At 48.1% G+C, this 16,898-nt stretch overlaps 1 protein-coding gene and 1 non-coding gene across 3 annotated transcripts in view; one reads left to right on the top strand and one right to left on the bottom strand.

The window, feature by feature from the left end:
* The window catches only part of TOX (thymocyte selection associated high mobility group box), a 403,502-nt gene that overhangs the window by 103,003 nt on the left and 283,601 nt on the right, over positions 1 to 16,898 (top strand). Inside the window, exon 2 of one of the 2 annotated variants that reach the window (XM_038766697.1) lies at positions 16,401 to 16,578. In XM_038766697.1, the coding sequence (XP_038622625.1) occupies positions 16,480 to 16,578 (99 nt within the window). In that variant the 5' untranslated portion in view covers positions 16,401 to 16,479. Of the gene's footprint in view, positions 1 to 16,072; positions 16,579 to 16,898 lie in introns of those variants that run through there. The other variant, XM_038766698.1, reaches the window with a different exon arrangement.
* LOC119945630 lies at positions 6,620 to 6,757 on the bottom strand. The gene has a single exon (XR_005456290.1). It is a non-coding gene; the product is annotated as a small nucleolar RNA SNORA7 (small nucleolar RNA).

Below are 16,898 nucleotides of genomic sequence, written 5' to 3'. Positions count from 1 at the left end.
ACTTAGCACAGTGCTTGGTACATAATAAACACTTAACAAGTACCATCATTATTATTATTATTGTCATTAGCATACCTAATCACACTCTGCTTTAGAAATGTGAACCCCATGAGGGACAACAGGACAACAACTATACTTGGATCTGACTACAATGTGTGGCATAAAGTAGTGGAAAGTTGTCCTTTGATTTGAAGATAGCGGTGCAGGCTGTGAGACTGAATCTGTGAGGGTGAAGGTCTCTGTGAGAGAATCATTTGCCCATTTTGTCCACAAAAGTACAACAGTGCCCCTTCTCTAGCCCCTGGCTGTTCAAGATGTGTATTTCTCAGACACCAGGGACTAAACAGGGAGAGATATGTCCTACTGTGGCAGGACATACGCTTGCTTTGGCAGTAGAGGTGATGGCTTGCACTGAGCCATTCACACTCTCTCACACAGTCCCCTTGTTCCCAGAGGCAAACATTCCGAAACTGGTAGGGAGAATGAATGGTCTGTGTTTTGCTCCCAAAGCAGAACTTATCTTCCCACCCAAACCCTGTCCTCCCTCTGACTTTCCCATCACTGTAGACAGAGGCACCACCATCCTTCTTGTCTCTCAAGCCCATAGCCTTGGCATTATCCTTGACTCCTCTCTGCCATTCAACCCACATATTCAATCCATCACTAAATCCTGTCAGTCCCACCTTCACAATATAGCTAAAATCAGCTCTTTCCTCTCTCTTATCCTATCCTGCCTGGATTACTGCATCAGCCTCCTTGCTGACCTCCGAGCCTCCTGTCTCTCCCCACTCCAGTGCATACTTCACTCTGCTGCCCGGATTATTTTTCTGCAACAAACATTCAGGACATGTCACCCCGCTCCTCAATAAACTCCAGTGGTTGCCCATCCACCTCCACATCAAACAAAAACTCCTCATCATTGGCTTTAAAGCACTTCACCACCTTGCCCTCTCCTGCCTCACCTCATTTCCTTCCTTCTACAACCCAGCCCACACACTTTGCTACTCTAGTGATGACCTTCTCGCTGCGCCTCCATCTCGCCTGTGTTGCCACCAACCCCTAGCCCCCCGAGCTGCCTCTGTCCTGGAAGGCCTTTCCTCCTAAAATCCAACAATTACTCTCCCCAACTTCAAAGACTTATTGAAGGCACATCTCCTCCAAGAGGCCTTCCCAGACTAGCACCTCCCCCCACTTTCTCTTCTCCCACTCCTTTCTGAGTCACCCTGACTTGCTCCTTTTGGAGGATGGGAGATCAGAGAGGAGGCTGATGCAGTAATCCAGTCGTGATAGGATGAGAGATTGAACCAGCAGGGTAGCGGTTTGGAGAGGAAAGGGCGGATCTTGGCGATGTTGCGGAGGTGAGACCGGCAGGTTTGGGTGACAAATTGGATGTGAGGGGTGAACGAGAGAGCAGAGTTGAGGATGACACCAAGGTTGAAGGCTTGTGAGACGGGAAGGATGGTAGTGCCATCTACAGTGTTGGGAAAGTCAGAGAGAGGGCAGGGTTTGGGGAGGAAGATAAGGAGTTCAGTTTTGGACATATTGAGTTTTAGATGGCGGGCAGACATCCAGATGGAGATGTCTTGAAGGCAGGAGGAGACACGAGCCTGAAGGGAGGGAGAGAGAGCAGGGGCATAGATGCAGATTTGGGTGTCATCAGCGTAGAGATGATAGTTGAAGCTGTGGGAGCGAATGAGTTCACCAAGGGAGTGATTGTAGATAGAGAACAGAAGGGGACCAAGAACTGACCCTTGAGGAACCCCTACAGTAAGGGCATGGGAGGGGGAGGAGGAGCCCGCAAAGGAGACTGAGAATGAACGGCCGGAGATAAGAGGAGAACCAGGAGAGGATGGAGTCTGTGAAGCCAAGGTTGGATAGCGTGTTGAGGAGAAGGGGGTGGTCCACAGTGTCGAAGGCAGCTGAGAGGTCGAGGAGGATTAGGATAGAGTAGAAGCCTCAAATATCTGTAAGACCTCAATGGGCACCAATGTTCCCTCACCTGTTTTGGTACTTGGAAGTACAACAATGAATTTGACAATGAATTTGACTTGGAGGAGCTCACCTCGTCTAAGAGGCCTTCCCAGACTGAGCCCCCTTTCTCCTCTCCTCCTCCCCATCCCCCCCGCCCTACCTCCTTCCCTTCCCCACAGCACCTGTATATATGTTTGTAAAGACTTATCACTCTATTTTACTTGTACATATTTACTATTCTATTTATTCTGTTAATGATGTGCATTCAGCTTTAATTCTATTTGTTCTGATGACACCTGTCTACTTGTTTTGTTTTGTTGTCTGTCTCCCCCTTCTAGACTGTGAGCCCATTGTTGGGTAGGGACCGTCTCTATATGTTGCCAACTTGTACTTCCCAAGCGCTTAGTACAGTGCTCTGCACACAGTGAGCATTCAGTAAATAAGACTGAATGAATGAATGAATGACTTAGCAGGGTCAGGGGGTCTTTTCCAACATTTCGGAAACCACAGAGAAAGTCCCAAACAAGGCAAAAACCAAGAGCAACCGAAAAAATGTAATGTCGTCCTCCTCACAGCTAGACAGACTTGAGGTGGAAGACAGCAGGGGCGTCAGAGCAGGACAGCAGCACTAGACTTCATTTTCAGAAAGTCTGGTCCTCCAGTTTGTCTGACCACATCAGCTATCACTTTAAAATGATGGGCATCGCAAACCTGTCTCCCTGAGCCACCCTTCATCAGGCAGTCTAGTCCCACCCAATACTTTTAGACTGTGAGCCCGTTGTTGGGTAGGTACTGTCTCTATATGTTGCCAACTTGTACTTCCCAAGCGCTTAGTACAGTGCTCTGCACACAGTAAGCGCTCAATAAATACGATTGAATGAATGAATGATGATGATTATGGTATTTTTTAAGCTCTTGCTCTGTGCCAAACACTGTATTAAGTGCTGGGGTAGTTTAAAGATCACAGTCCCTGTCCCACATCTAAGGATTGTGTACTTAGCACTGTGATGGTGACACCCCTCCCGATAAGCTCATTAACTACAATGAGCAGTACTTTCGAGGCTGTGCATTCTCATCGACATGCAAAGCCCTGATCGGACTTTCTAGACGATTAATTCTCAACATCATGCAGTGCCCTGAAGGGTACAATATGGACGTGACACTTGTAGATGGTGAAAGAAGCAGAGTGGAAATAGTTCAGAACCCACCCTTGACACAGAGTGAGTGATTAATCAAGAGTTAGTTAAATAGGTGTTGAATAACCACAAGATGCCAAGCTTGGAACTATGAGTTTTTCATGATGCTTGAGTACCATTATTGAACTGGACTCCACCTTCTTTTCTCCAAGCTGTGGACTCCACCTTCTTTTCTCCAAGCTGAATATTCCAAGTGCCCTTAATCTTTCCTCATTTGTCCTATTTTCCTTTCCAAATTCCCTCCATCTCTCTTTGGCTGGGGAAGCCAGAGTATGGGTTTTCCCATAAATGGGAAAATTTACTTCCTGGTTTGGACATATTTTACTCTTATTTGGTGAATCCATTTTTTTTGGTTTGTTTTTGTTTTTAGTGGTGCTAAGTGTTTAGTATGTGCCAGGCACTGTGCTAAGCACTGGGGTAGATACAGGCTAATCAGGTTGGACAGAGTCTCTTTCCCACATGGGGCGCACAGTCTTAATCCCCATTTTACAGTTGAGGGAACTGGAGCACAGGTAAATTAAGTGACTTACCTAAGGTCACACAGCAGACAAGTGGCAGAGCTGGAATTAAAACCCAGGTCCTTCTGACTCCGAGGCCCGTTTTCTACCCACTTAGCCACGATGCATTCAACCACACTGCTCTCTTAAAATGCTACATTTCCAACTTATAGTACCTTGCAGAGTCAAATGGAAGAAAACAAGGATGCTGAGATTTCCCTCATTTGATTCTTCCCCACTTCAAAGTTGGATCCAGTGGAAACTGGACCAACTTGTCCCAAGCCCAGAGGGGAGTGACTCTCATAAAGAGAGAAACGTTCACTGAGGAAAGTCGAATGCTTGATCGATCCTTTCAGCTCTGCAATTCCACACCACCTCAGTCACAATTGACTTTTACAGAGTATTAGTTTGCATTAAAAAAAGAAATCCATTTAATTACACTGGAAAATGCATTCCCCGGTATGCTTTGGGCTGATAGGTACCATCTTGCAGCTGTTCCTATTTAAGGGATAATTGTAGCCTCACTCTTTTATGAGGAAATCATTCTGATTTTGAAAGGATTTGGCCTCAGAGTTTACCCTCATGAGGGAGGATGGATTATTGCCTTGTAAAGTAGCTGAATAGTCAGTCCTATTATCGCTATTATACCACCAATGTTGTCTAATGTGAAAGATCAAAGTACCACACTCAGTTGTGAGATCTAGAAGCATGGCACACTTCCCACTTTTTTTTTTGGCAAAAAAAACCCCAGAACAAAAACATTATATATTACCAGTGGATTCAGGGTCACCAGAGGTATTGGAGGAAATCCGATGTCCAGTTCTTCTGACTTAGGTCTTTTGCTACTTATTCTCCTGTCTTTATGTTTCTAAAGAAAGGCCCAAGAAGGCTCTCCATCACCTCGCCCCCTCCTACCTCACCTTCCTTCTCTCCTTCTACAGCCCAGCCCGCACCCTCCGCTCCCCTGCCGCTAATCGCCTCACCATGCCTCGTTGTTGCCTGTCCCGCCGTTGACCCCCGGCCCACGTCATCCCCCTGGCCTGGAATGCCCTCCCTCCTCACATCCGCCAAGCTAGCTCTCTTCCTCCCTTCAAGGCCCTACTGAGAGCTCACATCCTCCAGGAGGCCTTCCCAGACTGAGCCCCCTCCTTCCTCTCCCCATCCTCCCCCCACCGCCTTACCTCCTTCCCCTCCCCACAGCACCTGTATATATGTATATATGTTTGTACATATTTATTACTCTATTTTATTTGTACATATTTATTCTATTTATTTTATTTTGTTAACATATTTTGTTTTGTTCTCTGTCTCCCCCTTCTAGACTGTGAGCCCACTGTTGGGTAGGGACTGTCTCTATATGTTGCCAACTTGTACTTCCCAAGCGCTTAGTACAGTGCTCTGCACACAGTAAGTGCTGAATAAATATGATTGAATGAAGGAATGAATAGTAATGGTTTGTTTTTTGTTGTTTGTTTGGTTTTTTAACCAGAAAGAAAAATTCCTCTCTAAGTGCTTTTCCACCACAACATTTGTTTTATTATTTCTTATTGTTCGTACTTCTCATGTTTATTACACCACTCATTGACCTTTTTTTTTTACCGATGACAAGTGATAATGTTTGAGAACCTAGACCTCCACATATAACAGTCAAACCTGCAGGAGGTAGTCTGAATTTGGTCCTACGTCACGGACACATATCTCCCAGAACGCCCCACCTCCATCTGCAATCATTCTGGTAGTGCATCCGTAGAGTGTTCTTAGTCAAAATATGGAAGTGGTTGACCATTGCTTTCTTCCAGTCTGAATTTTCCCTGTATTAAAGAAAGTGAGTTGATTCCAAGAATAACAGCATCTATTGTCATCTGAAGGCCCACAGAGTGGATGATGGTAATAATAATAGTGGTATTTGTTAAGCACTGACTATTTACCAAACGCAGTACTAAACACTGGGGTAGATACAAGATAATCAGGTTGGACACAGTCCCTAGCCTACATGGGGCTCATAGTTGAAGTAGGAGGGAGAACAGGTATTGAATCCCTGTTTTATAGAGAAGTCAAGTGACTTGCCCAGAATCACTCAGCAGGTAAGATGCGAAGCTGTGATTAGAAGCCAAGTCTGTGTTCTTTCCACTGGGCCATATTAGAAAGCAGTGTGCTCAGAGACACATGGAACTTGTGTCTCAACTCACTGTATAAAACTGCAACACTTGGAGAATGCTCTAGAAGTGCAGGAATCAATACTAAGGTCTTACGCTTCATGAAAAGGGGAAAGGGACTGGTCAGAAACACTCGCTTCTTGTCCCAGAAAGATTCACCCTAAAATGGAGGTACAGTGAAGGGGAAGGTGATGTCTATGGTTGAAGATTGAGCAGTGCTTCAGTGAGTGGTTGGTTGTTTCCGCTTGAAGCGAGATTTTCTTAAGAAAGGGAAGATCAGTTCAATCCATCACAGGAATTTAAACTTTCTCTAGAGGCTTTGCATTGGACACCCCTGTTCAGAAGGGTGTGTGAACTAACCGTTCTGAGCTATGACGAAGTAGTGTCCTAGGCTCCAATCAGGCACAGGTAACATCAGCAGGGGTGGAGAGCAGAGAAAGCATGACAACAACTATAGATAGCTTTCTAGACCCAGTCATCTGGAAAATAGGTATTCTGACTGACCTACACAAGAAGACTTAGCTTCCAATTTGGATGAAAGAAAACCTCCCTATTTTATGAGTCATTCTGGAGTGCTTGTCTTATGCTGTTGAGTCGTCTCCAACCCATAACGACGCCATGGACCCATCTCTCCCAGAATGTCCCACTTCCATCTGCAATCGTTTTTGTAGTGTATCCACAGAGTTTTCTCGGTAAAGATGTGGAGTGGTATACCACTGCCGCCTTCTGCGCAGTAAACCTGAGTCTCTGCTCTTGACTCTCTCCCATACTGCTAGCTGCCCACCACAGGTGAGTTTTGACTTGTAGCAGATTACCTGCCACTCGCTAGCCATTGCCCAAGCTAGGAATGGAATGGATATGCCTCTGCTTGACTCTCCCTTCCATAGTCAAGACTGGTAGAGTACTGGAAACTCTCCAGATGTGACCCTGAGAGGGGTCTGGAGCATTATACAGTTTTAATATTTCATGATAAGGTTCTGGATAGTGAAGTGATAATACAGTCCCTCCTTCAAGGAACTTATCTTCTAAGATAAAGAGAAAAATTCAAGGGATTTCACTATTCAGCTTTTCCCATTTTTCTCTCTGTGGCTATACCCCTCCAAAGATAGCACTTCTCTGGTTATGGGAGAGTCCTCAGCTTTCCTTCTCTAAGGGGAGCTGGAAGAGAGTTGAGAATAATGGTTTTCTCCAGTTCCTGAGCCATTCAGCTCTACAGCTTGGGGTTAGCAGCAATTTCACATTTCTCCCCCAACTCCTGCATTGCTAAGTGTCACCACCCCACCTTGGCCCAGGCACCTCTTCCCTGGCTCCCTATCACCAACATTTAAGAAAAGTGAACATAGTAAGTGCTTAACAAATACCATTATTATTAAGATTATTCCGCCCCTATTGTTTGCAGAGCACTTAACTAGGTGCTGTGAAAAGAGAGAGAGAGAGAGTCCCTGCCCTGGATGACCTTATAGTCAAATGGGCAACATTTCAAGGGCTCAAACTGAGACTCAAATACAGTCTCATGTGTTTCTTCTAACCATTTATGCTGCCTTCATCAGGTGTAGGAGGCTGAGGGAGAGTATTTTCATCAATTTTGAGGGGAAGCAGTGTCCACATGCTTTGGGATCCAGACTTAGGGGCACTTTGGAAGGGAAACCCCATCCATTTTTAGGGGACAGCTGAAAGACTTTGGTGAAACAAAATGATTTTTCTCCCAGACCTTTATTTCATAGCACCCTAAATAAAGGACAGTCTGTATGAAATTTGGAGTGATGTCCTCACGGCTTATGGAACAGACTTGGGGATACTTGTTGACAGAAAGCTTGAGCTGTCTGCTTTTATTTGCTTACTGAAAAAAATGGCTGGAAAAAAAAAAGTTTTCCTGCTCAACCACTTATGAACGTTTTACATATATAGGTTCAGAGCACAAATTTGTTAATGTCCCAAACAGAAGCAGTCTTGTTTTCAGCCCAACAAAAGGAGGATTTACAACTGGTCCTTTTTGCCATCTGTATAGGTCCACTGGCCATTTTCATTTGAAATGCTCCAACCAGCTCTATTTCCTGTAAGATTGTAGAATTGGGCGTGATGCCTATGTGGCCCAGGAGGCTGCCAGATTGGCTTTGTTGCCCAGAGGTCTTTATCCGATCTTATTTCTATTCTGCTAATGGGGTAGTGCTAATTATACCTCATCTGTTTTACTTGCAATTATTTGTTGGAAGAGAAGCTGGGCTTTGGGTGGTTTGGGGTTTTTTTTTTCCTCCTACATAGGCAATTGCCTTGTAGTAGTCACTTAGCCCCTTTCCACTATTTCGGTAAATAGAAAGTGGACACTAGGACGGTTTGTAATCAGACGTCTCTCCTTAAAACCCTCCTTGATGGTCAGTTTGGCGGAAGTTTTGCAGCTCCTAGAGGGTAGAGATGTGTCTACCAACTCCATGGTATTGTACTTTCCCAAGCATTTAGTTCAGTGCTCTGCACACAGCAGGCCCTCAATAAATACCATTGATTAACTGGTTTGCAGTCTGTCGATTAAGCGAATGGGCTGACTTGAGGGGTCTTGAGTGGCTCGTGGCTCCAAGAACATAAGGTTTGTCTGCACAAAGCAACATCTGCAGAAATGAGTTGGGTGCTGGAGATTTAATCATGTCATTTTCCAGTGTCTAGGCACCTGAAAATGCCCTTCCCCAGAGGTCAACAGAGGTCCACGCACAGGTAACACTAAGTTGCAAAATGCCAGATCTGGACAAGATGGGCCTTTCTTGTTGGCGGCCACCACGGCAGTGATTTTACCCGTTTTTCTCTCTGGAAAAAATGGGGAGAGGCCACCCCTAGAAAGGCCTCAGAGATTCTCACCTTGTATCAATCAATCGTCCCCCTTTTAGACTGTGAGCCCACTGTTGGGTAGGGACTGTCTCTATATGTTGCCAACTTGTACTTCCCAAGCGCTTAGTACAGTGTTCTGCACACAGTAAGCGCTCAATAAATACGATTGATTGATTGATTGATTGGGAAGAGTTTCCAACTGAGGGATGAGAGAGGAAGATCTGGACAGCCTTCCTTCCTTATCCTCAGATGATGCTGGCTCTATTCCACTTTCTGCTCCTTCTTAACTGGGGGCATGATTTGCATGGGGCTGGTTTCCATTTAGTGTTTGTGTGCAAATCTTGCGTGAAGACATACTGGAGATGAGATTTCTGAGCAATCAGGGCAGAAGGTTAATTCAAAGCTAAGGCCTTTTGGGGAGAGAGAGTCATCAGAGACAGTCTGTATTACTGAATGCCCATTGCGACAAGTACTTGAGGATTCCTCTTAGGAACTAGACATGGTCCCTACCCTCAAGGAACTCACATTGAAAGGACAGTTGTACAATCAGGATCAGTGTGCTCAGGAATATGCAGATACTGCAATACCCTTGGTAGAATCCACACAAAGTTTGGCTTTCTCATTTAAGTGGCAGTTGAACAGTGATCCTGGTTTCTAAACTTTGTGTTGTCTCCAAGCTCATCTGAATGGAAACCCTGCCTCGCCTTCTATTAAGACCAATATTAATTATGGTGTTTATTAAGCACTTATTATGCGCCAAGCATGGTACTAAATGCTGGGGTAGATACAAACTAATCAGGTTGGATGCAGTCCCTGTCCCACATGGGTCTCACAGTCTAAGCAGGAGGGAAAACAGGTTTTGAGTCCCCATTTTACTGATGAGGAAATTGAAGCACCGAGAAGTAAAATGACTTGCTAAAGGTTGCACAGCAGAGAAGTGGCAGAGTCAGGATTAGAACCCAGGTCTTCTGACTCCCAGGGCCATACTCTTTCCACTAGACCATGCTGCTTCTAACCTCAATACCCTGTCTCCCACCCTAAAAGTGGATAAATCTACTGAAACAGGAGCAAAAAATGGGTTTTTGGTACTCTGAGACCCGAAAGAAAAATGGTGTCGGCTTAAAAGGAAATGAGCTGGCCAGAGTGAAATTTCAAACCTAACCTGTAGTGAACAGGTTCAGTTGTAGTCACCAAAGGGAAGCCAAGCTTCTGCTGTTGGCTTCCCCAATCCCCGCCCAACCCCTCCTCCTCTGGGACTGTTGCCCCAGAATCCCGGTCTTTGCAGCAGAAGCGGGAGGTGGTTGGGGGGATTGGTAGGGATCTGTTTTGGCAAGACTTGGAATCTCCGAATTAGCAGAAAAGCAGCCATTAAGGCTGGTGTGGCGGGCTGGAACTGATTCCCGACACTGTCGAGCCTGGTGTGCCTGCTGCCCTAGCCTGGGTTCTTTGCCATCGTGCCCACTGAAACCATCATCATCACCCGCGTTTATTAAGCATCTAGAGGACGTGCCAATCAGATTCCACAATAGCCTTTGATTAGACTGTAAGATCCCAATTAGAGCGCAAGCTCCTTGTGGGCAGGGAGCGTGTCTCATGGTTCTTTTGTGTTTTTCCAAGCTTTCGGTATGATACATTGCACCCAGTGGACACTGAATAAATACCATTACTACTACTACCACCACTATAATTCAGGGTTAGGCCCACGTGAGGATTTCCTGACACGGTGATACTTGGTAAGGTACAGGAGAAGGGAATGAAGCAGGAGGCCTGATGGACAGGATGGGCATAAGGACCAAGGGATATTTTGAGGAGAAAGAAGCAAGCAGGATGAGAAGCTGTGGAGTGGAGGAGAAAGCTAAAGAGGGCAAAAATATTTCAAAAAGAAAAGCTTGTGCAGAAGAGAAGGGGAATATATAAGCAGGTGTGCATGTGCGCGCACACACACATATTGAATCAGATTCCTAAAGGAAAATGAACCTAATATTGTCAAATGTTGAATGGGTTTCTTTATCAAGGAAATTTGAAGAAAACTGTTGTGATTTCTGGACCTGGTTATGCAGCTTCGTGGGTTGGCCCTGTGGGGAGGTGTCCGCTGGGGAACTCCATTCATTGGCTTTGTTGCAGTTGGATTTTGGAAACCCAACACCAGCTGGTGATAGACCATTGTACTGCAATCCTCTTTGAGACTTTCATCAAAATAGTTAATTGCAAAAAGTAGAGAGCATGGGGGATTAGTAGGAAGTTGATGTGTATAGAAGAACCTTAAGCCGGGAAATAAGTAGTGCAATATGTCTCTGGAACAGAAGCTACTTTTTCTTTTGAGTTTTTAAGTTCCCACATAGGTATAGGCAGAAAAGCAGCTTTTTTTGCCACCCCCACATCTACTCCCCAACCATCATACCTTCCTCCCCTCCCCCTCAAAAAAAAAATTCGACATGAGGAAGGAGCCACTTGCAACCTTATGAATTTATTTTGCTTAAAGGATTCCCAACTTCTTCTCTAGATTTTCCTTCTGATTATACTGGTGTCCCCAGGGCCGTCACCCAAAGTTTGTTTTACAAGACTACTGTGAGTATAGGGGTTGTGTGGAAAGTGTTTGGTGACTATGAAAGTTATTCTACTATAGGCAGGGAATGTATCTGCTAATTTTGGTGTACTGTAGTCTCCCAAGCACTTAGTACAGTGCTCTGCACATAGGAAGTGCTCAATAAATGATTGAAGGAATTTTTTTTGTCTAATCACACACACACACACACACACACCCCGGGTTGGAGGTCTCAGTCATGTCTCAGCCACAACTTCTGTCCCTCAAAACTGGTCGATTGCTGGCAGGTAGGACAGTGGCTCCTGGCCGCCAGGATGATAACCCTAATCTACTCCCCAGGCCCCACATTCCCAAAGGTCCCGAGTTCCTGGAAAGGAAAGACAAAAAAGGCAAGGTATGTCTGCCATCCTTTGGCCACAACTTCAGAGGCAGAACTTGCCCAGTTTGGAAACAGAATCAGTTCAGAGAAATTCCCATGATGAGATGCTCTTGCCCTGCTGCTCAGGTGCAATTTGGGGCATAGATCCCTTTGGGGCCATGGCCAAGGTTGCTGAAAGGTTAGCAGCAGCAGCAACATCAATATACATCTTTTAGTAATTATTCCCTATTCCCTTCAACTATTCCCTAAAACCTATGCAAGAAGGCAAGAAGGGGTCTTCTCCCTCTTCCCCTGCTCTGTGATTTTGGGCAAGTCACTTCACTTCTCTGTGCCTCAGTTCCCTCATCTGTACAATGGGGATGAAGACTGTGAGCCCTCCGTGGGACAACCTGATCGCCTTGTAACCTCCCCAGCACTTAGAACAGTGCTAAATATGATTGAATGAATGAATGAATGAATGCTTTGAACATAGTAAGCACTTAATAAATGCCATTATTATTATTATTCCCCACCTCCTCATTATGTGCTTGGGAATTGTTTCCTTATTTACCCTTCAAATAACCCTCCCCAATGTCTCCTACAACTTAAGCAAATCTTGTTGCAAGATTTCCTTTGTTCTTCAATGGAACGAAGGGAATAGGGTGTTGGGGCGGAGGCGTGATGGGATGGAGGGTTTAATGCTCCCGGACTTTGGGTGGGCAGAGGGAGAACCGACCCCCATCCCGCACCCATACGGCCTCTTCCCCCCGGTAAGGAGGGTGCAGCCAAGCTCCTCGCAGGTCCTGGCCCTCCGAAGCCGGACAAGTAGCTCTGCCTCGAGAAGATACAGCAGTAATTGCACAGCAGAGTGGATAGAGCCTGGGAGTCTGAAGGTCGTGGGTTCTAATCCCGGCTCTGCTGTGTGACCTTGGGCAAGTCACTTCACTTCTCTGGGCCTCAGTTACCTCATCTTTAAAGTGGGGTTTGAGACCGTGAGCCCCATGTGAGACAGGAGCTGTGTCCAATCCGATTGGCTCGTATCCCCCCAGCGCTTGGTACAGTGCCTGGCACATAGTAAGTGCCTAATAGATACCTCAATTATTATTATTAACTGTGTCTTTTTATTGCTGCAGTGTCCTCTCCAAAGCACTTAGTGTAGTGCTCTGCACACAGTAAGCTCTCAATAAATATGATTGAGTGAATGAATGAACTGGTGGAGGTGAAGGGGAGAATAAAAGGGTACCCCCCACCCCCTAGCAGGAGCAGTAGGCTGCCTTGAGATGATACCAGTGTAACTGGGGTGGGGGGAATAGGGGGGTACCCCCAGCAGGAACAGTAGCACTGCCTCAAGATGGTAATAATAATAATAATAATAATAATCATGATGGTATTTGTTAAGCGCTTACTATGTGCAAAGCACTGTTCTAAGTGCTGGGGCGATACAAGGTGATCAGGTTGTCCCACGTGGGGCTCACAGTCTTAATCCCCATTTTACAGATGAGGGAACCTCAGGCACAGAGAAGTGAAGTGACTTGTCCAAAGTCACACAGCTGACAATTGGCAGAGAGGGATTTGAACCCATGACCTCTGACTCCAAAGCCCGTACTCTTTCCGCTGCTTCTCAAACTGGGGGAGTGGGGGAATAGAGGGGGTATCCCCTAGCAGGAGCAGGGGTTTTGCCTTGAGAAGTACCACAGTAACTGGGGGGATAGAGGGGGTACCCACCCAGCAGAAGCAGGTACCAGCGTGGCTCAGTGGAAAGAGCCTGGGCTTGGGAGTCAGAGGTCATGGGTTCTAATAATAATAATGGCATTTATTAAGTGCTTACTATGTGCAAAGCATTGTTCTAAGCACTGGGGAGTTTACAAGGTGATCAGGTTGTCCCACGTGGGGCTCACAGTCTTAATCTCCATTCTACAGATGAGGGAACTGAGGCTCAGAGAAGTTAGGTGACTTGACCAAAGTCACACAGCGAACAAGTGGCGGAGCTGGGATTTGAACCGATGACCTCTGACTCCCAAGCCCGTGCTCTTTCCACTGAGCCACACTGCTTCCCCTGCCTCTGCCGCTTGTCAGCTGGGTGACTTTGGGTGAGCAACTTCACTTCTCTGTGCCCCAGTTCCCTCATCTGGAAAATGGGGACGAAAGACTGTGAGCCCCATATGGGACAACCTGATGACCTTGTATCTGCCCCAGTGCTTAGAACAGTGCTTGGCACTTAGTAAGCGCTTAACTAATACAATTATTATTATTGAGAAGCAGCGTGGCTCAGTGGAAAGAGCATGGGCTTTGGAGTCAGAGGTCATGGGTTTGAACCCCGGCTCTGCCAATTGTCAGCTGTATGACTTTGGGCAAGTCACTTGACTTTTCTGTGCCTTAGTTCCCTCATCTGTACAATGGGGATGAAGACTGTGAGCCCCACGTGGGACAATCCGATGACCTTGTATCTGCCCCAGTGCTTAGAACAGTGCTTGGCACTTAGTAAGCGCTTAACTAATACAATTATTATTATTGAGAAGCAGCGTGGCTCAGTGGAAAGAGCATGGGCTTTGGAGTCAGAGGTCATGGGTTTGAATCCCGGCTCTACCAATTGTCAGCTGTATGACTTTGGGCAAGTCACTTGACTTTTCTGTGCCTTAGTTCCCTCATCTGTACAATGGTGATGAAGACTGTGAGCCCCACGTGGGACAATCCGATGACCTTGTATCTGCCCCAGCGCTTAGAACAGTGCTTGACACTTAGTAAGCGCTTAACTAATACAATTATTATTATTGAGAAGCAGCGTGGCTCAGTGGAAAGAGCATGGGCTTTGGAATCAGAGGTCATGGGTTTGAATCCCGGCTCTACCAATTGTCAGCTGTATGACTTTGGGCAAGTCACTCGACTTTTCTGTGCCTCAGTTCCCTCATCTGTACAATGGGGAAGAAGACTGTGAGCCCCCTGTGGGACAGCCTGATTGCCTTGTAACCTCCCCAGTGCTTAGAACAGTGCTTTGCACATAGTAAGCACTTAATAAATGCCATTAAAAAAAAAACTGTGGGGGAAGGGGAATAGAGGGGGTACCCCCCCCAGCAGGAGCAGGTACCACTGTAACTGGGGGGGGGAATAGAGGGGGTTACCCCCCCTAGCAGGAGCAGGAACCACTGTAATGGGGGGGGGTAGAGGGGGTTACCCCCCACCCCAAGCAGGAGCAGGTACTACTGTAACTGGGGGGGGGGGGTAGAGGGGGTTACCTCCCCCCAGCAGGAGCAGCTACCACTGTAACTGGGGGGGGGGGGATAGAGGAGGTTACCCCCCCAGCAGGAGCAGCTACCACTGTAAGTGGGGGGGGGGATAGAGGGGGTTACCCCCCCCCCCCAGCAGGAGCAGGTACCACTGTAACTGGGGGAGGGATAGAGGGGGTTACTCCCCCCCAGCAGGAGCAGGTACCACTGTAACTGGAGGGGGGGGGGGTAGAGGGGGTTACCCCCCCAGCAGGAGCAGGTACCCCTGTAACTGGGGGGAGGGAGGGATAGAGCGGGTTACCCCCCCCCCCAGCAAGAGCAGGTACCACTGTAACTGGGGGGGAATAGAGGGGGTTACCCCCCCAGTAGGAGCAGGTACCACTGTACCTGGGGGGGGATAGAGGGGGTTACCCCCCCCAGCAAGAGCAGGTACCACTACTGTAACGGGGGGGGGGGGGGATAGAGTGGGTTACCCCCCAGCAGGAGCAGGTACCACTGTACCTGGGGAGGGATAGAGGGGGTTACCCCCCCCAGCAAGAGCAGGTACCACTACTGTAACTGGGGGGGGGGGGGATAGAGGGGGTTACCCCCCCAGCAGGAGCAGGTACCACTGTACCTGGGGGGGGGGGGGGGGAGAGAGGGGGTACCCCCCCAGCAGGGGCAGTAGCACCGCCTCGAGACGGTACCACAGTAATTGGAGGGGGGGGGGGTAGAGGGGGTATCCCCAGCAGGAGGTCATGCCTCTAGACGGTACCAAAGTCACTGGGGGGGGGGGGGGCGGGGAGAGAGGGCGAGGGGTACCGCTGCCTGGAGAAGGTAGCACAGTCCTGGGGGAGGAGGGGAAATAGAGGGGTGGCGCCCCCCCTTCCCCCCCCCCCCGAGCAGCAGCAGTGGGGCTGCCTCGAGAAGGTACCACAGTCATGCGGGGGGGGGGGGGGGGGGAGTAAGAAAGGGACGGGGGGCACAGCGCCCCCTCTCGGCTCCGCGCGGATTCTGCAGCTGCCGCCGCCGGCCGGGACGGGGTCCGGCCTCTTTGTGTGTTGCCCGGGCCACGGTCTCCTCCCTCCCTCCTCCTCCTCTTCATCCCTCCTCCTCCTCCTCCTCCTCCTCCTCTTCTTCCTCCTCCATTGGGCGCGGGAGCCCCGTGCGGGTCCTGCCCCCCGGCCCCGCCCCGCCCCGGGGTGGCCGCCGCCGCCGCTTTCCCTCCCCCCCCCCCCCTCCCGCTCGGTCGCGGACGGAGAAAATCAAAAATAAAAAAAAAACCCGGCACGGACCCCAGACGGTCCGAACGACCGCGGCAAATAATCAAAGAAGAAGAAGAAGAAGAAACTCAACCCCGAGCCGGAGAAAGTACTCTGTGTGTGTGCGCGCGAGCGCCGGGACAACGGCGTGGAGGGGGGAACAATAAGTAGCGGACTGTACTGGACTGCCCTGGAAGTTACCTGCCCTGCAGCAGCAGCAGGAGAAGAAGGGTTTCAGTTGCAGACCTCCGCAGGCTGGTGCTTTTTGGACGAGTTTTTTTTTTCCCCCCCCTCCCTCCCCCTCTCAATTTTTTTCAAACCGCAAACGGATGTGAAGCGAGGAAGGTGTTTCTTTCTACTCCTAAACTCAGACCCTCCTCTCTGTTCCTTCCAAGCCTATTTGGCCGAACGCTTTTGAAAAATCATCATAATAATAGAAGGCAAGGGAAAGGAGTTGCTTGATGTTTGAGTGAGATGGACGTGAGGTTTTATCCACCGCCCCAGCCCGCCGCCGCCCCCGATACTCCCTGTTTGGGACCTTCTCCCTGCTTGGATCCCTACTACTGCAACAAGGTGAACCATTTGCTTTTGTTTGGGAGGTGGAGGGCTGGGGGGTTTGTTGTTGTTGTTTATTTTTTTTTCCCTTTTCGGATGGTGGGTTGGTTGTGTGCAGGGGCGGCTCGCTCGGATCGTTTAGCATAGTAATGATAATAATAATGGTAGGTGTTAAGCGCTTACTATGTGCCAAGCGCTGTTCTAAGCGCTGAAGCGGGCCCGGCCGCCCCCCAACCCTCTCAGCCAGCACATTTTGCACTCCCCCCTTGCAGCTGTTTCAATCAATCAATCAATCGTATTTATTGAGCAATTACTGTGTGCAGAGCACTGTACTAAGC

The sequence above is a fragment of the Tachyglossus aculeatus genome, chromosome 25 (genome assembly GCF_015852505.1).
Source record: "Tachyglossus aculeatus isolate mTacAcu1 chromosome 25, mTacAcu1.pri, whole genome shotgun sequence".
NCBI lineage: Eukaryota > Metazoa > Chordata > Mammalia > Monotremata > Tachyglossidae > Tachyglossus > Tachyglossus aculeatus.
The sequence above is the reverse complement of the archived record's forward strand: the minus strand, read 5'-3'. Positions and strand labels throughout refer to the sequence as shown.